At 42.5% G+C, this 16,269-nt stretch overlaps 2 protein-coding genes across 6 annotated transcripts in view; both read right to left on the bottom strand.

Annotated features, from left to right (window-relative positions):
* Positions 1-2,323: 2,323 nt before the first annotated feature.
* The window catches only part of LOC120900048 (uncharacterized protein K02A2.6-like), a 40,476-nt gene continuing 26,530 nt past the window's right edge, over positions 2,324-16,269 (bottom strand). For 4 of the 5 annotated variants that reach the window (XM_040306557.1, XM_040306553.1, XM_040306555.1 and 1 more), the window contains exon 8: positions 2,324-5,877. In XM_040306557.1, coding sequence (XP_040162491.1) covers positions 3,131-4,720 — 1,590 coding nt within the window. In that variant the 5' untranslated portion in view covers positions 4,721-5,877 and the 3' untranslated portion in view covers positions 2,324-3,130. The remainder of the gene's footprint in view (positions 5,878-16,269) is intronic. The other variant, XM_040306556.1, reaches the window with a different exon arrangement.
* LOC120900052 (uncharacterized protein DDB_G0293534-like) lies at positions 9,001-12,484 on the bottom strand. Its single transcript, XM_040306564.1, has 2 exons — positions 12,297-12,484; positions 9,001-12,216 (listed from the first exon to the last, which is right to left on the bottom strand). The coding sequence occupies exon 2, from the start codon at positions 10,747-10,749 to the stop codon at positions 10,366-10,368; it is 384 nt and encodes a 127-aa protein (XP_040162498.1). The 5' UTR covers positions 10,750-12,216; positions 12,297-12,484; the 3' UTR covers positions 9,001-10,365.

The raw sequence follows: 16,269 nt of genomic DNA, 5'->3' as shown, positions 1-16,269 counted from the left end.
AAAATATTGTTTTCATGTTATGCTCACGATGACGATTTTAAATCAAATCGTCCATACTATGAAACATGAGCTGGAAACTGTAAAGTAGGAAAGAAAATATCGTTCAGAACCATCGTTCTTGTCAATAAAAGACAAACGTAACTAGCTTAGCGAAAACGATAAGTTTCCGACCTTTAACTGCTTTTGAGTATAAATATAACCAACTCCGATCATGGCAAGTCAGATTTGTTCGGATTGTCAGGATAGGACTAAGCCCATCCATCATCTATCGATTTCTCATTTAAGGAATTTACATATGTCCTCCTACCCAAGGTAAGCCCTTCAAACTCCAACGTCCTAAAGGATCGCCTAGACGATCAAGTGTCAAAAGTCCGCTTCGAAACAGTATCCACGTTACCCAAAAAATTGAACATACCACAAAGCTTTTCTGATATTACTGATTGTTTAGTCATTGATATCGATTAAAAATTGGCGAAAAAAAGGAATTGAAATTGGTGTTTTTATAGATGCGCAGGGTGGCAGTCCATTCTGCTCATGTTCATCTCTGTTTCATAAAGTTTTATACAGATGTAAACTGTATTTTGTCGAAACAAGTTTGTTGATTTGGTATGCACTCTCGGTTACTACGAAATTTCAACAAGAACAGCAAAGTGGTGTGAAGATTTTTCTCAACCAAAACGTTAATCCCGCAAGCCGAATACGCACCTAAAATTTTATCGGGGTGTCTGTAAGAGGTTACCAAATCAAGTTTTTGTTTATCACGAGCAAGCGGGCATCGCATTATATTTTCTTTTAAGGCTCAGACATGTCGTTTTGACAGAATAAATAGCTGCATTTTCAGTAATTAGTTTTACTGATATTCAGTGAAACGACAAAACCATGTATTACTCAGTAGCTTTCAGTAAAAAATGTAACTGCAGCAAACTTAGAAAATTTGCAGTGTATGATTCGTACTAGTTGTTTCTTAACTTTAGACAATCAAATAATTCGTTACCATTCTTTTGTTATCGATTCTAAAACAGAGATTATAATTGAAGTTTTGTTTTCACAGGCAATACAGACTATTTTCAGTGTCCCATGAAATCTAATCATTTATACATTTTTCGGGGAAACCGGCGAGATTTAAGAAAAAAATCTTCTATGTTAAAGTTAAGTGATTTAAAATGCAAGCTAGCTGCTGTAACAACAAATGATGGCGATGAATATGTTTTTGTACCTTTGCTACATACGTTACGATGAATATGAAGTGTCAATAAAAAAACAATAACATGTGAATAACTACATTGTTTTTTTTTATAAATTCATATAATTTTTATTTTTGATTATTTTTAGTTCACAGTCACAGAGTATGTTAGGTAAATAGATTCGTCACAATTATATTGTGAGTTACTAGAACTATGTTAAAAAATCAATTTATCACATTTCATCGTGTTTGAAAGTATGTTTAGTCGATTTTGTTAATCCTAATAAAGGATTATTATTATTATTTCGTCGCTTCTGTGCATACTTTAACGTATCCTTGAAATAGTTTGCAACTGCATTAAAAGAAAGTTGTTCATCATTAGTAGACCCTATTTCTTTAAAAAGGTCAACAACATTTTGATATGATAGAAACTGTATCTTGTTCCCAGTTCTTCCTACACCTGTTCAACTACATTTCGTTAAAAAGGTTTTGTCAAATAGAATGTCCAATGCTTGTATCAATCTATTATGGCTGATTTGGTTCGATATAAAAAAAATCAAGCCAATCAAATATTGTTTGCATGTTGGTAAATGACTCTAGATCTTTGTTAAGTTTTTCGAGATCTTCCAACGTTTTTATAATTTTAATATTAGCATGCTTTTCTGTTAGATGTGGAGACACACGAGGACAGGTCTTATCAAGCAAACTATTCATTTGGGTGATAAGAGTTGCTTGCATCTTTTCGATTCATGAAAGCCTGTTATCTATTTCGTTTAGTTGCTGGGTATGGTTATAGTTCCCTTTTCGGCTTTGTGTTTGTCTACGAACATTAGCCGGCATCGCGAATAAATGAACACATTTTAACAGTCGTTTAAAGTTCATTTTGATTTAACCGAGTTCATTTGTTGTTCATTCCTGTTAAAATAAACGACCGTCAAAACAGTTAACGACTGCTCGATATCGTATAAAGGCAAACACGGGGAAAACATTCGAGCAATATAATTAAACGACTGTTAATTTGTATCGCATACGCTCTTGACAGTCGTTTGTTTAACGGCGGCATAGGACCAGTCGTTAAAATTAACAAATGAACTCAATGCGTTCGCGATGCCAAATTCTAGCAATTTTTAACGACTCTGGTTAATTTTTAACGACTGTTAATTTTAAACCAATTCTTTCGCGATACCAGCTATTGTTGTTTTCATTTATGGACAGATGATTGCTTATTATTAAGTTATTTGTTTTATGTTGTTGTTGACTTAACTTTACTTTAACAAAACATATATATAAAACGATCAAAATATAAAAGTAAGGTAATACGGTGCCGCGCGCGCTAGCCACGTCTATTGCTGGTGCAGATAAAATCCCGAGTTTCCGTTACATCGCAGGATCCCCGATCGTAATGGATCATGCACGAGAGAGAGTGAGAGAGACGACTATATTCGCTACACATCGAATGCTGTCAGTTCCCGGAAAGCATCGAGAGTGCGAAGAGGCTGCAGTCTCGGCTGACTGCAACATCTCCCAAGGGCTAAATGAGCTGATAGGCTCCGAGCCGACGCGGAAGTCTTCTTACTCGAGAAGACCTGCGTGGCAAATCTATCAGGTGCTGGTCGGTCCTACCTTCGTGACGGTTGTCGAGGTCGGCAGCGCTAATGAATGATGGCTAATGATGAATAAGCGGGCGATGACGGTGGAAGCGCTGTTGGCTCGCTTACGATTGGTTCCAGCTCCGGCTGGGTTGGCTCTGGTCGGGAAGAAGAAGAAGACCATTCCTCTAACAGTACATCAAGCGGCAGCTGATGTCCCTCAGGTGCACGGGCTACCGCACGACGCCTGATTTGGTTTATGTGGCGCCGAAGTAAACGTCCATCGTTCGCAATGATGTCATACATAACGCGTCCACAGCTACGAACGATATTTCCCGGTATCCACTTCCATGAGTATCTATAGAAAGATTTTGTAGAAACGAGTCCGCCAGGTTGAAAACCTTCGCACTGAAATAAATGAGAAAGGAGATAGTGAGTGTGATGATGGGGGCTGCAACAGCTCCAGTGCTGTCCTGATGGGGCGGCCGAACATTTCCTCAGCTGGAGATTTCTGCTGGCTCAACTGCGCGTTTGGTGTCGATCGGAACGTCATGAGAAACAATTCCAGAGCCTCATCAAGGGACGTTTCGTCGCTCTGGATCTTCCGCAGTGCTCGTTTCAGTGTATCGACGAACCGCTCCACCTGTCCATTTGATTGCGGATGGAACGGTGCTGTGGTGATGTGCTCGATCCCGCTGCTGTTGCAAAACTCCGCAAACAAGGCGCTGGTAAATTGCGGACCGTTGTCGCTAACTAATGTTTCAGGCATACCGAAGCGAGCAAAAATGTTCCGTAACATGGAGATGGTGGCAGATGTTGTTGTACTCGTAGTCTTGTAGATTTCAGGCCACTTGGAGAAAGCGTCAACCACGACTAAAAGGTAATACCCTTCCAGTGGCCCAGCATAGTCCACGTGTACTCTACGCCAGGCGCCCGATGGTGTTGGCCATGTAACTGGTGTTGCTCGAGGGGGTGCTTTAGCGGCCGGCAAACAGGATCCACAAGATGCCACGTAGCTCACAAGATCGTCGTCGATCATTGGCCAATACAGGTAGCTTCTCGCAATCGCCTTCATTCTCTGCATCCCCGGATGACCCTTGTGCAGCTGCAGCAAACAACGGGAACGCAGTTTCTCCGGGATGACCACTCTCTCCCCGAAAAGTATACACGCCTCAACGGTTGAGAGCGATTCTTTCCTATTGTGGTTCCATGCCAAATCTGCTCCGAAGGAAACATCATGCGGCCATCCGTCCTGCACGTACTTATGGACTTTCCGGAGCAAGGGGTCAGTCTGCGTAGCTGTCTTAACGTCTCTAAAACATAAAGGAAATGAGCTAAGCGCATTAATGGCAACTGACCTTAAGTCGTTTTCTAACTCCAGGCTGGCGATGACGTATTCAGCTTCAGGTTTGGTGTGATGATGTATGAGCCGAGATAACACATCGGCGTTTCCAAATGAGCCTGTTGCTACATACTCGATGTCCATGTTATACAGCTGAAGAATAAGTGCAAACCTCTGCAGTCGGTTTGCTGTGTATGTCGGAATTCCTTTCTTACTGCCAAATATGCGTACCAATGGTCGGTGGTCGGTCTGCAGTGTGAAATGACGACCGTATATCATGCGATGAAATTTGGTTACAGCGAAAATTATTGCCAGTCCTTCTTTGTCGATTTGGCTATAACCAATCTCCGCCTTGCTGAGTGCTCTGGATGCGTGTTGTACCACTTTTAGGGATCCTCCTGGGTACTTGTGGCATAGCGTTGCTCCTAAGCCAACTGATGATGCATCGGCGGACACAACTATGTCGCGCGTTGGATCGTGTGTGAGCAAGAGCTCCGTGGACAAGAGGGGTTTAAATTGGTCGAAAGCTTTCTGACATTCGGGTGTCCACTGGAACACACTTCCGGCTAGCAGCAACTTATCCAGTTGGTAGCGCAAGTTTCGCATGTTGGGGATAAACTTGGCATAAAAATTTATCGCACCGATGAATGATCGAACGCTTGTGACATCTTTTGGCGCTGGTAAATTTTTGATGGCGTCGATCTATGCCGGGTCAGGTCGTAGGCCTCGGCTGTCGATGATATGCCCCAAGTAGTGTATTTCCGACTTGTTGAATGCGCACTTTTCACTCCGGATGGTAAACCCATAGTCCCTTATGCGCTTCAGCGTTTCTTCAAGAGCTGCATCATGCTCTTCCTGTGTTTTTCCTCCAACTATTACGTCATCCATGTAAGCAGATACTCCATTTACCCCGGCGAGCATTTTATCCATAATCTGCTGAAAGGCACCCGGGGCCACTTTTATGCCTGGAGGAAGCCTGTTGTAATGGTACAGACCACGATGCGTATTCATGGTTAGCAGGGGTCGGTTCTTTGCTTCTATTTCTACCTGCAAAAATGCATCGGATAAATCACTTTGTGAAAATATTACGCAACGGGATAGCTTGGAAAAAAATGTCCTGGGGTAAAGGAAGCGGATATTCGTGCGGGTGTAATGCTGCATTGAGTCCGGTGCTATAGTCTCCGCAAAGCCGTATTTTGCCGTTCGCCTTTCGAACCACTACGACTGGTGTTGCCCAATCCGAATGGTCGCAGCAACTGATGATGCCTAGATTCTCAAGCCGGTCCAACTCCTTATTTACAGCATCTTCCATCGCGTATACAACCGGACGTTTCGGTCGAAAAACTGGTCTGCTCCCCTGTTGCAGCTGTAGGTGAATTTGTGCCTTGGTGCACAGGCCCGTTCCACTAAAAAGCGATGGAAATTCTTTCTCCCAGGATCGTGGTTCAGCTGTGCCTATGTGATTGCAATAGCTATCCATCGGGACGGTCCCCAAGCCGAAAAGATGAATTAAATCTGCCCCGAACAATGACACATCAGCTTTTGACACGCGAATTGTCGCTTGCTTGGTGGTATTATTAATGCTCACGTTCGCTTCAAACTCACCTTGAAGGTCGAAAACTTCACCACTAGCTGCTTTCGCTCTTACCTTGGGTGGGTTGAGGTGAGGCTTACCCAACTGCTTCCATAGTTGCTGGTTAATGACAGTGATGTCCGATCCGGTGTCTAGTTGTAGTCGAGCTGGCTTCTCTCTGATGAGTATCCTATAACAAATTTTACAAAAAGGTTCTCATTTTCAATCTCTCACTACAGAGCGTTACTTTTTCACTCCTATAGTGAGACGAAGTTGGTTAGTGAGTTGGTGGTAGGTGCGGATAGCTTGGATGATTTTTGTACCGTGTTGGTTTTCTTGCACACTTAACACCGATATAGCGATTCATCGATGTAGGCGTTGCACGAAAAACGACAACCATGTTTACCTCAAACAAACATACGAATAATATGTTGTGTAATATTTATGAAGTGATATAAATAGTTTAAAAATTAAATAAGTACAAGTAAGCATAACATTAATTGCAGCAGCTTCCATGGTATGTTGGTACGGGTAACCAGTGGATCACACACCGCTGCCAGACTGATATCGTTACTGACCGCATGGTGTACTGTTGATGTCTGGATTTTTGCAGGACGACACCAAAATATCGAGGACCCTACAGGAAGCAGTTTCATTTGGAATGCTCAACATCTGCGTCACCTATTTTCCCTTATATTATCGGAGGGAATGTCCCAGAATCCTCTTTTAATGTAGGACGCAAACGTCGTTCTGAAGACTTTTACCGGCGAAATCAGAGCCGGAGTATGCCGCAGGTATCTGACTTTATGCAGATAGGACCAGACCTGCTACAATGCGCCTTATCTGTTGCCGAAATATTTTCCCTAATGGACGCGGAGCACTCTTATGCTATCGGTGTGCTGGACAACATATTAGTATACGTGAACCATTCGAACAACGAATAATAAATTACGATGTAATTATCGCAGCAGTGGATAGTTACGGTTTAACAGAACATTCCAGCCGAGAGAAGACACATGGACATAACTTTTTCTTTGATGGACCTGGTAGCACCGGGAAGCCGTTTCTGTTCGAAACTATTATTGCGTACACGGGATGCCAATCAAAAATTGTAATCGCAGTGGCTCCAAATGGAATTGCTGCTCTGCTACCCAAGCGCCACAGATTAAGCTTAAACGACTGGAAAATTGAATATCCATAGAAAAAAAATGAAAGCTCTACAGCTTCGTTGGTTTGATCAATAGATGGCGTATTACAACTCATCATTATATTGCTATCCTTTTTTTGCAATGTGTTTCGACAAGTTTCATCTTATCATGACGTATATAGCTTCTAACTTTCCGAGCAAAAATCTATATGAATGGTCTTGTGGTCAGATACGTGGGTATCAACACCAACGACCATTATTCAAATCTCACTTGCTTCAGTGCTGGTGGTTTCCGTTGGAGTTTAGTATTTAAACAAACGTATCGCCGTTCTAGTTCTAGCGATACATAACTTCAATGTGAAACCGTACAACAGTACAGAGGAAATGAGAAAGCTCTCCTCCAAGCGATGAAGCTCAACTGGTTGGGGTATCCCACCAACAGAGAGCGCCACCCCACCAGCTTTTTCGCTATTTTTAGAATGCATGAGTCGTTTGCCGTCTGCTAAACGAAGTCTTTCTATATTCCGTTTAGGTAGAGAACTTGAGTCGTTTAGAAGCCGGTTAGTGGTCGTTTAGTGGATTTGTGGCACTTGGGTACTGACCGGGGGACGTACGTTTCACTCTTCATTCAAGCTATCGCTATACCTGGACGCTAACAGTTCCTGTAACATTCATGTATTATCAGCACTGGTTGAATTGATGCAAAAGGCATCACTGATCTTATGGAACGAGACATCCATGAGCAGCTGCTATGCTCTAGAACAGGGGTCTATAAACTAATAATAGGCTCTCGAGGGCCGCATGCGGCCCATGGGCCTTAGTTTGGAGACCAATGCTCTAGAGGCTCGCGCTCCCTCGATCACGCCCTGCAGGACGTTATGGGAAATCGCCGAACGTTCGGTGATAAGGTGGTGCTGGTATGTGGCGACTTTCGACAGATATTGCCAATCGTTTCGCTTGGTACCAACGTTCAGGTCCTGCAGCAGTGCATCTGGCGGAGCATGCTGGGAGGCAAATTTAGGGCATTGTGTTTGCGGGAAAACATGCGTGTGCCGACAGCCCAGACTGTTCAAGATGCTGAAGAGCGGAAAGAGTTCGTAGAATACGACATTCCCGGGATTCGATAAGGCGTATGCCAAGATACCACGGGACTTGATGTTACCTGGAACGTATGACCCGAAAGATCAAATTTTTCGCAAACAGTGTGTATTTTGATAAAAAAAATTATTCCAACCGGTACACCACTCACAATTCAATTTGTAGTACATTAAATAAAGAAAATTATCAAATCCTATACACTGCAAAGTTTATTATAAATAATATTAGCACACAACAAATTCTTTTACAAAGGATTCAAAAACAAAATGATTATTTGAAGTGCAATTCTTATATCGTTGATAAGACGTATATGTCCCAATAAACGTTGCGTAGCCCTGTAACCGGGCCATTTTAACTAGTCCTATAACAAATTTTACAAAAAGGATCTCATTTTCAATCTCTCACTATAGAGCGTTACTTTTTCACTCCATAGTGAGACGATGTAGGTTAGTGAGTTGATGTAAGGTACGGATAGCTTGGATGATTTTTGTACCGTGTTGGTGTTTTCGCACACTTTGCACCGACGTAGCAATTCATCGATGTAGGCGTGTGACGTAAAACGACAACCATGTCTACCTCAAACAAACATACGAATAATAATATGTTGTGTTATGTTTATGAAGTGATGTAAATAGTTTAAAGATTAAATACGTACAAGTAAGCTTAAAATTTATTGCAGCAGCTTCCATGGTATGTTAGTACGGGCAGACAGTGGATCACGCACCGCTGCCAGACTGATATCGTCATTGGCCGCATGGTGTACTTTTGATGTCTGGATTGCGGCAGGACAACATTAACATATCCAGGACCCTACAGGAAGCAGTTTCATTTGAAATTTTCAAAATCTGCGTCACCTATTTGCCCTTATATTGTCGGAGGGAATGTCCCAGAATCCTCTTTTATTGTAGGACGCAAACGTAAAACGATTTTCTGAAGGGCAAAATCAGAGTCGGTGCACTGTACACACTCGGAGCAGAATCGGCTGCTGCGAACTGTCAAGCACCTCGAAGTGCAGCGACTCATTGATCAGCACCTGTGCTAAATCGCGCCGCAGAAGACGCTGACGATGTTTCCTGTATGCCGCAGTTATTCGACTTTATGCAGATAGGACCAGACCTGCTACAATGCGCCTTATCCGTTGCCGAAATATTTTCATTGGTGGACGATGAGCACTTTTATGCTATCGATGTGCTGGATTACATATTAGTTACATATACGTGAACCGATTAAAAAACGAATTTTCTGCTCTGCATCAACGTGAGTCATACGACGTACGGCATACGACATTCCCGGGATTCGATAAGGCGTATGCCAAGATACCACGGGACTTGATGTTACCTGGAACATATGACCCGAAAGGTAAAGTAAATTTATCGCAAACAGTGTTAATTTTGATAAAAAATATTTAATCCAGCCGGTGCACCATCCACAATTCAATTTGTAGTATATTGAATTAAAGAAAATTATGAAATCATAATCATATACACTGCAATGTTTGTAATAAATAATATTAGCACACAAAAAAATCTTTTACAAAGGATTCAAAAACAAAATGATTATTTGAAGTGCAATTCTTATATCGTTGATAAGACGTATATGTCCCAATAAACGTTGCGTAGCCCTGTAACCGGGCCATTTTAACTAGTGCTGACAAATTTCCGCTTCTGCTGCACGCTGCACACGTTGACACGTACTACTCGCGATGACACTGCACGGCGATGATCAAATCGCGGTCGTCCTTTGCGCCGTTGTGACGAGTTGCAGAAACCCTCTCGATGACCAGTACGTCCACAATCTCGGCACTTGTTGGTTCTGTAGGTGCAGTCACGGGTCCAATGCAGAGCACCACAAAGCCATCACGGGGTGCGGGGTTTGGAGGCTTCGTTTCGGGGTGCTGGTTTGGGGTAGCGCTCGTTGTTGGTGTTTCGTTGCCACTGGCGGTTGTTTCTGGCTTGCATTGCCTGCCTTGATCATAGCGCTATCAGCTTTCACACGCACTAAGCGTTGGCAATCTGCTGCTAGCTGCTCTAGGGTGGCGTTTTTCCTGTCTTCAATGGCGGCTAACAATTTCATTCTTATGTCCTGTACGCTTTCGTCCTTTGATCCGCATACGAGGATGAGGCACTTAAAATCTTCCTCCGTCATCGAAGAAAATTCCGCATCGACGCACGCTTTATTAACTCGACAGGTAAATGCTAGCAGATCCTCGGTGCGCGTTTTGGAAATATTAAGACACTTGAAGCGTTTGCTTAGCACCGACTCCATTTTGCCGAACAGGATGGTAAGCTTTTCCACCATTTCGTTGAAGCTGAAATCTCGCGGTGCACGTGGCAAAATGAAATTACTAAACCGGGCGTGTTCAGCGGTTCCAAGCTTACGTCCCAGGACTCGAACCTTGGCGGCGTCATCCAAGCGAGAAGCATCCTCACTAAACTAATCTACATACCGCGTGTACCATGATTCAAAGGTTACTCCCGCTTCTGGATCGTACCGGAACTCACTAATATTACCGGCAAGGGCTTCCAGTATCAACTCTGGGTTGCTCGGTTTTGGCACAAATTGCAGATCGGGGGTCGGTGGCTGCTGCTGCTGCTGTTGTTGTTGCACGAGCTGTGATAACAGTTGCTGTTGCTGTGCCATTTGCTGCTGCTGTTGGGCCAATTGCTGTTGTAAAAGCTGCAGCGTTTGCTGCAGCGACGATGAATCCGATGGCGTGTGCTGCGGTGGCTGAGGGTGAATGAATCCTGTGTTCAGGACCCCATTTTGTGAGAGACGACGTTGCTCCTCGATGATTGGCGTCTCTTTTGAACTGGACATTCTGCGGCGTTTCCCTACTTGTCGTTGACCGTTTCCACTTAAACTCCTCGCCACTTTTATGTTGTTGTTGACTTAACTTTACTTTAACAAAACATATATATAAAACGATCAACATATAAAAGTAAGGTAATAGGGTGCCACGCGCGCTAGCCACGTCTATTGCTGGTGCAGATAAAATCCCGAGTGTCCGTTACATCGCAAGATCCCCGATCGTAATGGATCATGCACGAGAGAGAGTGAGAGAGACGACTATATTCGCTACACATCGAATGCCGTCAATTCCCGGAAAGCATCGAGTGTGCGAAGAGGCTGCAGTCTCGGCTGACTGCAACAATTTGGATCACAGGGGATATATGAATGGGGGTATTGTACATTAGCATCGTTCATATCTGCAAACATTGGATAGCCATGGTTTGAGCACACTGTTGCTACCGAGTCATTTATCGTATCACATTCATCATTTGCGTCATTTTCATGAAGCCATTCTTCTGAAGAGTATTTGGCAGATTGATTTTCTTTTATAGAATCTTTATGAAGCTATTCTATAGAATATTCAGACCATCGATTTCCTTCAACAGCTTCTGTAGTTTCATTTTTAACATAATCTATAACCATTAAGATTTCAAAGTTAGCTCTTTTTATACCATCTAATGTATGTGCGGATGATATGCTAAAATCAGAGTTATTTTCGTCACTCATAGCAGTTACCAGTTGCTCCGCATGTTCTATCGTACCTATGTTCTTTTTTCACGATGTACTTAATCTTCTTCCAGTTGGGATCAGTGTTGTTAGTGGTGACGTTCTTTGACATGAAATTGCCTACTTTGACACGATTTGAAGCTTCGAATTCAGTTTTCACTCTTTCATTCTACAGTCATGTCAAAAAATGTCGTTTGCTTCGACGACATTTTTTGACGACATTCATTTGACTTTCATTTTCGAGTGCACTACATCGCCTTCTCCTTTGTAACATTTTTTCTTTTAAATTCGTGTACACCAGCAAGAAGACACTGATTTTCGCACTGGCCAAGTTAAAATATTTAATTTTTCAGTCACCTACGATCCTTAAAGGCACCAGGCAGTTCTGGATTCACAAGATGAATGTCAATTGAGATTCAAACTACATTTTTTTACAGTCATGTCATCGCAAAGACACTGACGGTAACTAAAGAAATGAATGTCGTTCTTCAACAGTCGTGTCATGGCAACAGTGGATGTGATGTACGAAAAATGATTTTGACCAGTAGCCTACTGCGAACGTCAAAAAAATGTCAACAGTTTACAACACTGGTTGGGATTGCCTGTGCAATTCCCATCGCTAACCATTTGTTGAAGATGGCGTTTGTTTTTGGCCAAAGATGATATGATTTGCCTCGGTTTGTTTCCTGTATCCAGCCCTCTGGGACTATATATAACTCGCCATTTCCTCTTGCATCAGTGGTCTGAACTATGGCGTGCGGCATTTTACTGAAAAAATATTTCAACGACGATGATTATTCGCCATCCATTATATACGTGTACTTGTGGCTCATACGCCGAAGCTATACCTGTTCTATATGTCCTCTAACAACTTGGAAGGTTTTTCACATCGATATCTCAATGTTTCCAGATAGCCGAAATGACAAAGACACTACAAGATGGATGCACAAAAAGGCCTCGGACAAGGACTTCACTAGAATAGGTAAATATAATAAAACCTTGGATAAAATCACATCACACTAATACCATATCACAATAAAGCAATAAACGCAATATTAACCAATAGGTGGGGAGGTAAAGCGAGGGATACACGCAATAAAGGCAATATTAACCAATGTGTATCCCTCGCTCCCGACAATCTCAGTCTGTTTGCCGACGATGCAAAAAAATTTGCGTCTATACATAACACAGGTGATTGTATATTCCTGCAAGACTGCATCAAAATCTTCTGTTCGTGGTGCAAGCGCAATGGACTGACTATCTGCATTGAGAAATGCTTTTGTGTCTTTTAGTCGATGCAGGAGCTCAGTTACTGGTGCCTACTTCATGGACGCCACTGCAGTAAATCGACAAAATCATGCCAAAAACCTAGGCATTCTTCTTGATTAAAGTTTGTACTTTAAACAGCATACCGATGACTGCTAGGTTCGCGATTATTAATTCCGTTACGCACGTATCAAACTGTAAATTCGCGTGGTGCGCGATCACCGTAATCTAGAAACCGGGTACGCTGCGTGTAAAAGCGGAATAAATATGCGTCACAAACACTAACACATGGCACTCACACGCAAAGGATACACTAACACCCTAAAATTGTATGGGCTTCCGGGGGTATAAAAGGGACGGAAAATTGAATAAAGATACCATTCGGATTTTGCAACTCTAAGGCTGGAAATAGACGAACCGAGATCATCGCGGTACCGCGAAAATCGCGTATGACTTGAGCTGTCAATTATGTTATAAAATCTGACAGATAGGCGAGATCAATCGCGGTTCGTGTATGGAACCATCCGAGGTCTGGTGACGATTGAATGTGCCAAGAAGAAATATTTTTCTATCAATTTGCGAATCAAATTATTTATTTCACATAGTGTATGCAAAATAAAATCCAAAACTCATTTCTCGACACGAGTTTTTACACAAATCCGCCAGAAAAGTAAAAATAATCGGTTCGCGCTACCGCGAAAATCTCAGCAATACCGAAGTTGGGTATCTCGGCGAAACAGCAGGCGCGATTGGAGGCGCGGAAGAATTGACAGCTCTACTGTTATACAACTGTTAGGCTGGAAATAGACGAACCGAGATCGTCGCGGTACCGCGAAATTCGCGCCTTGTTTATAACAGTTGTAGAACAGTTGGGCTGTCAAATCTTCCGCGCCTCCGATCGCGCCTGCTGTTTCGCAGAGATACCCAACTTCGGTATTCCTGAGATTTTCGCGGTAGCGCGAACCGATTGTTTTCACTTTTTTCTGGTGAATTCGTTTGAAAAAACGTGTAGGGAAAAGAGTTTCGTATTTTATTTTGCATAAACTATGTGAAATAACCAATTTGATTCGAAAATTGATAAACATTATTTCTTCTTGGCACATTCAATCGTCACCAGACCTCGGATGGTTCCATACACGAACCGCGATTGATCTCGCCTATCTGTCAGATTTTATAACAGAATTGACAGCTCAAGTCATACGCGATTTTCGCGGTACCGCGACGATCTCGGTTCGTCTATTTCCAGCCTTATAAACAAGGCGCGAATTTCGCGGTACCGCGACGATCTCGGTTCGTCTATTTCCAGCCTAAGAAACTCTTCGCCTTTTTTAATTTGCATATTCGGATCAGAAAGAAATCTCTCATCCCTCTTCACCCCCTTCTACGGCATAGGCTCTTCAAATTACTTGAGAGAGCAACTAGCGGGAAGGTTAATCACTGGTGTCGAACGGTTGAGAAGATCGCTGTTACCCGAGCGGGTTTGATTTACAAGGCCGCATCCTTCGCGTCCACGCAAACAATGAGACCCCAAATTTTGAGTGATTCAGGCCGAGGGGTATGAGGGAGCTTGAGGAAGCACGGAGAAACGCGCTGCGATGAGAGTTCGCATTCTGTTTTACACGCGCGCTTCACTAACACCAATACAAATACCGTGCTTTGACGAGCCGTCTGTGAATATGTGTGTCTTCTTTCAGCGAGCTCACCAACTTGGATCTGCTCGTCACATCGTGTTGTCTCGCTTACACTACAGCATCAAACCATCGTTCCGTATGCCCGCCCCCCCTCCTACGCGTACAAAACCACCAGTACAGCGCGACGCTTTGCCGGAGATGGTTGTGCGCGTTTTGTTCTAAGTCCCGCGCGCAAAATACACTCATTTTGCCGGACGGGGTGGCCCACAGATCCGTTCGCCGTAGTAACAATGACGTTGTAGCCAGAGGAAACAAACTACTTGGCGTGGTTATCCGGACAACTAATTGTTGTATTTACGAAGTAAAAGTTCTTGCATTTCGGTAATTCAGATAGTTCTAAAGGGTTACAAATTATTCTGGTTCACACACACGTCCGTACACCGTGGAGATCGCATACAAAGAGCGCGCACTTTCCTGGCTTCGGTTCCGACCAAGGTGGATTAAAAATATCAGGTGGTGGATTAGGGCCTTTGGGGGGTCGCCATAGTTGAGGGACTTTACGTCAGTTTAGAACCGTTAACCTTTGGTTTCCGCACACAAAGCTTAGCAAATAGAACAGATTTCTTTGTTATTATGTGCATTTTTGTGTGTCTATTGATTTTATCGATAAAATGAGATATATTAACAAAAGATTTGATGAGTTGTTTATGCACGAAAATTAAAATCATGTGAGTATGAGTTCTAATCTCACGTAAATTGTCCATGCGGCTCGTAGATAATGAGGATTTAATGTGAAAATTGAAAAAAATAATGATTTCTTATTTTTTTTCATCAAAAATGTCGAAAACACAATGAATTATAGAATAAATTCACGGAATAAAACAAAATAACACAGTTTAATCCATGTTCTAATGTTTAATAAGAACTCGCAAAGTCCAAAATATATTTTTAAAGAATATTTAATTGAAAAAATGGGGTAGATAAATTATATGAACAAATTAAATAAATGTAAACAAAGTTTGTATCATGGGGACCTTACGTCAAGTGACGAATTGTCAAAATGCACTAGAGTCCACCACCTGATATTTTTAAATCCACCTTGGTTTCGACCCAAGCAGCAAACGTCAAAACAACGCAACGCGTTTATGCCGACGGGTTAGCGTCTCCAACAATTTTCATCTCCCCACAGAATATGTTGAAGTGGACGGTCTGCCTCTCTTATCCATATCTGCCTATACATCTTCTCGATGTCTGCGGTCAATGCGTATCTCGGGATGCGAAAACGCAGTACGATACTAATCAAATCGTCTTGAATCACAGGGCCAACTAACAACGCATCATTTAGGCCCGAGTCTGTGCTCCATCGCATGCGATTTTATCGCACGTGCTGTCAAACGCTTTTTCGTATAATATTGCGATTATTTGGATGATTTTAATAATATAATGATTATGAAAAATTAAGTTGAGATTGTTCCTACAAAACACCACACATTTAGTTTGACAGATAAAATCGGATGCGGTGTCCGACGAAATCAAAATTTTTGATTCCGTCGTACGACGAAATCGCACGTCCGACGTTATCTGTCAAATTCCATATAAAATTTTGACAGGCCTTCCGATAAAATCGCATCCGATGGAGCACAGACACGGGCCTTAGTGAAACTCCAGACTCAGTTGCACAAGAGGCATCAAAAACAACCCTCAGTTTGGTCGTAAGGCTGTCCGGACGAATAATGCAATGGTGTGGCATGTAATACGTGGGTTCGTTTATGACTTAAGAGCTTTAACTAATCCCTTCCATGTGATTGAGTTCTAAATATTCATCTAAAAATTCCTGATACTGTTGTTTCAACTCAGGGTTGGCGCTTAGACGATGATTCAGCAAGTGGAGTCGACATTTTGCTATTTCGTAAGAGATCCTATT

This window comes from Anopheles arabiensis, chromosome 3, assembly GCF_016920715.1.
Source record: "Anopheles arabiensis isolate DONGOLA chromosome 3, AaraD3, whole genome shotgun sequence".
Classification (NCBI taxonomy): Eukaryota; Metazoa; Arthropoda; class Insecta; order Diptera; family Culicidae; genus Anopheles; species Anopheles arabiensis.
Note: the sequence above shows the minus strand (reverse complement) of the source record. Positions and strands in the feature narration are given on the sequence as shown.

What these genes read in the sequence shown, in the direction of transcription:
- LOC120900052 (XM_040306564.1), bottom strand. Translation starts at nt 10,749, where the DNA reads ATGTCCAGTTCAAAAGAGACGCCAATCATCGAGGAGCAACGTCGTCTC.